This window comes from Etheostoma cragini, chromosome 5 (genome assembly GCF_013103735.1).
Source record: "Etheostoma cragini isolate CJK2018 chromosome 5, CSU_Ecrag_1.0, whole genome shotgun sequence".
NCBI classification, from domain to species: Eukaryota; Metazoa; Chordata; class Actinopteri; order Perciformes; family Percidae; genus Etheostoma; species Etheostoma cragini.
Window position 1 is genome coordinate 30,687,473 of NC_048411.1, and position 3,044 is coordinate 30,690,516.

Below are 3,044 nucleotides of genomic sequence, written 5' to 3' on the forward strand. Positions count from 1 at the left end.
AGTATACACCCCCTATGTTAAAATACAGGGGGCATAAGTATACACCCCCCTATGTTAAAATACAGGGGGCATAAGTATGTATAAGTAACATTCCCACTAAATATGCTAATGCTGAGTTACGTTCTAATGATTTCTTTCATCTTTACCGAGCTGCAGAGCTCCTTTGATCTGGTCCAGGCCAGATTTCCTCTCGGCCTCGTTACGGAAGCGCCTCCGAATGGTCGGGAACACTTTGGTCTCCCAGGCCTTCACCAGCAGGGCGTAGTGGTCCTCCTGGGGCCGGACACGAGAAACAAGGAAGAGGACAAACTTAGAATGAATTAGGAACATTAACCCTGGTGATGCTTCTCATCAAACTGCAACATTTTGTTTTCTGGGTCAAAATTTTAACTAAAATTGGTCGACACTTTTTTTTCACTTTTCCCGACGTATTTGTCACTTTTTTAGTTGTTTTTGCAGTTAAAAAAATAAAAAGATTTTGTTCTTTTCCCCCCTCACTTTAAAACAAACAAACAAATGTTTTAGACATTTTGTCCATTTTTTTTTAATGTTAATTTATATTTCATCCACCAAAATGCTATAAAATTGAATTAAAAACACCCAAATTCAATGAAAGTAGTGAACTGATCATTTATTAGATAAATCATCATTTAACCATCCACGTTATTTATATGTTTTTTGACGATGTGGTTGAAACAAACCCAATTTCTCTGATATACAATCTTTGTGAACCCCTTGAATTAGGAACATTAACCCTCGTGTTGTCTTCTCGTCAACCTTCAACGTTTTGTTTTTCTGGGTCAAAATTTTAACTAAAATGGGTCGACACTTTTTCTCACTTTTCCCTCCGTATTTGTCACTTTTTTCCAATTTTTTTGACAATTTTTCGGCTGGTTTTGTTGGAGCTTTTTGCACTTTTTTGAGGTTTTTGTTCTTTTTTTCCCACCGCTTTTTTTTTATTATTATTTTTTTTTGTTGACATTTTGTCCATTTTTTTAATGTTCATTTATATTTCCCCCCACCAAAATGCTATAAAATTGAACACCCAAATTCAATGAAATTAGTGAACTGCTCATTTATTTTATGGAACCATCCACGTTATTTATATATGTATATATAATTTATTTTTTTCTGACGATGCAGTTGAAACAAACCCAAATTCTCTGATATACAATCTTTATGAACAACAGGAGGGTTAACAGATGAGAAGTGTGGATAAGTGGAGGTTTCCAGCTCACCCTTGGGACATCATCATCATCCTCATCGTCACTCTCATCGTCAGCGATGGGAGGAGGGTGCGGGTCGGGCCCAGAGGTGACCAGGTTCTCGTAGCTCAGCTCGAACTTGTAATGGCACGACAGGTCGCTGTTGTACTCTGTAACAAGAGGAAAGGACCAACACAAACAAATTATTAACAATACTCTATCAGGGTAAGGCACTACACACACACACACACACACACACACACACACACACATATATACTCATGTGTATATATAAGGAAAAAGGAAAAAGAAGCACTTTTATGAGGACGAGCGTTCGTTAACACTAGCTCAGGCGTTGAGTGGACGGTGTGGGAGTGTCGCTTTAACAGCTCATTTGTTCTTTAACCCCTTCCGGTAGTAGAAGTACACTTTATAGTTTACAATCGTTTTTCTGTCGGATTGTTTTTAGATCTTGACGTTTCCGACCACACTTGAAGGCAGCTTCATTTCCTTGAGGAAGAGGGAAAGAAAAGAGACGGAGGGACCGAGGAAACGGTCTCCAGGGCGGTTCAGAGCTCCTGCTATGTGTTTTAAACTTTCTTGTGGCAGCAATAGAGGCAGCGATGTTTCCTGTTTCCTGTCCAGGACGCTCGAAACCGCCTCAAAACACAACAACAAGTCTGATCCACGCGCACATGACTGGCCACCGCATAACACATAACCCCAAATCAAAATCTGAATCATTACACCATTGTCATCGGCATAGATGCGCTGCCTTAGTTGTGCATGGAAGCTAGCGTTAGCCAGCTAGCAGCAACACAAGAGGGTGCTCACCCGACTGGCCAATAGGAACGTGGCCCCGCCCACGACATTATCGTCACAGCGAGTGAAAAATCGTGAGACGAGTGCAAAGACTTAAGTTTTGAGAGCGAGAAGAAAAACGGAGAGAATAAATTTTTTACTTTTTTTTTAAGAGACATTTTTTCACACTGATAGAAAAATATATATACTTCAGAGTTTAAAAAAGTATTTTGAGAGATTTTTTTCTCAGGAAGAATTAAAAAAATTTCAAATTTATATTTTTTTCTTTTTTTAGTCTCAAATATAATTATTTTTTTATTGGTATGAAAACATTTTATCTCAAATAAAAAAAAATTTCTCTCAGAAAATTCTTTTACACTTTATCCTTCTGGGATGAATCCCGCAAGGAAATTGAAATTTACCAAAAGTGTGATAACTTTTTCTCTAAAACCTTTTTTTTCCTCTCAGATCATTAATTTTCTCGCATGTAATAAAGAAACAAATCTAGCTCCATAGACGACTGCCTGGGTGTGTGTGAAAGCAGCCAAAGGCTAAAAAAGAAGATAGTGAACCTACGTTGTTGGGCAACTGCCACGGCTGCAATCCGACAAGGGGGTCCATGTGAGCCGGAGTCGGAGGTAACGCTCGCACCTGCATCGTTATCGCTGTCTGAGGCCATAGCAAAGGGCAGCGCTTCAAAATTTGCACTTATTTCCTCCGCGAGATCTACACACAAGTCAGCCGCATTTCTGTGTGCTTGGCCTTCTGCGTATGCGAACGGCCGGCTTCCAAAGTTGGCACGGATCTTTGAGTTCTAAAAGCCAAAAGGAAAGAAAAATAGATGATTAACTACATCAATCCTGAGAGGAAAGTATACAGTGTAATACATAATGGATATCAGTGATGAACCAGTATAGCTTAGAGGGGCACTTTGGTATTTTTCAACCTCAATCCTATTTTCATAGATATGCTGCTCTATACACGCTAAAAGTAGTGATTATTTACATGGAGTCTGGTGGAGATATGCTGCTCTATACA

The 3,044-nt window shown here is 39.2% G+C and overlaps 1 protein-coding gene across 1 annotated transcript in view; it reads right to left on the reverse strand.

The window, feature by feature from the left end:
* LOC117945071 (probable E3 ubiquitin-protein ligase HECTD4) overlaps positions 1-3,044 on the reverse strand; it is a 73,815-nt gene that overhangs the window by 20,531 nt on the left and 50,240 nt on the right. Inside the window, exons 49-51 of the mRNA XM_034872324.1 lie at positions 2,583-2,820; positions 1,239-1,375; positions 147-273 (exon numbers count right to left, since the gene is read on the reverse strand). Of these exons, the coding sequence (XP_034728215.1) occupies positions 147-273; positions 1,239-1,375; positions 2,583-2,820 (502 nt within the window). The remainder of the gene's footprint in view (positions 1-146; positions 274-1,238; positions 1,376-2,582; positions 2,821-3,044) is intronic.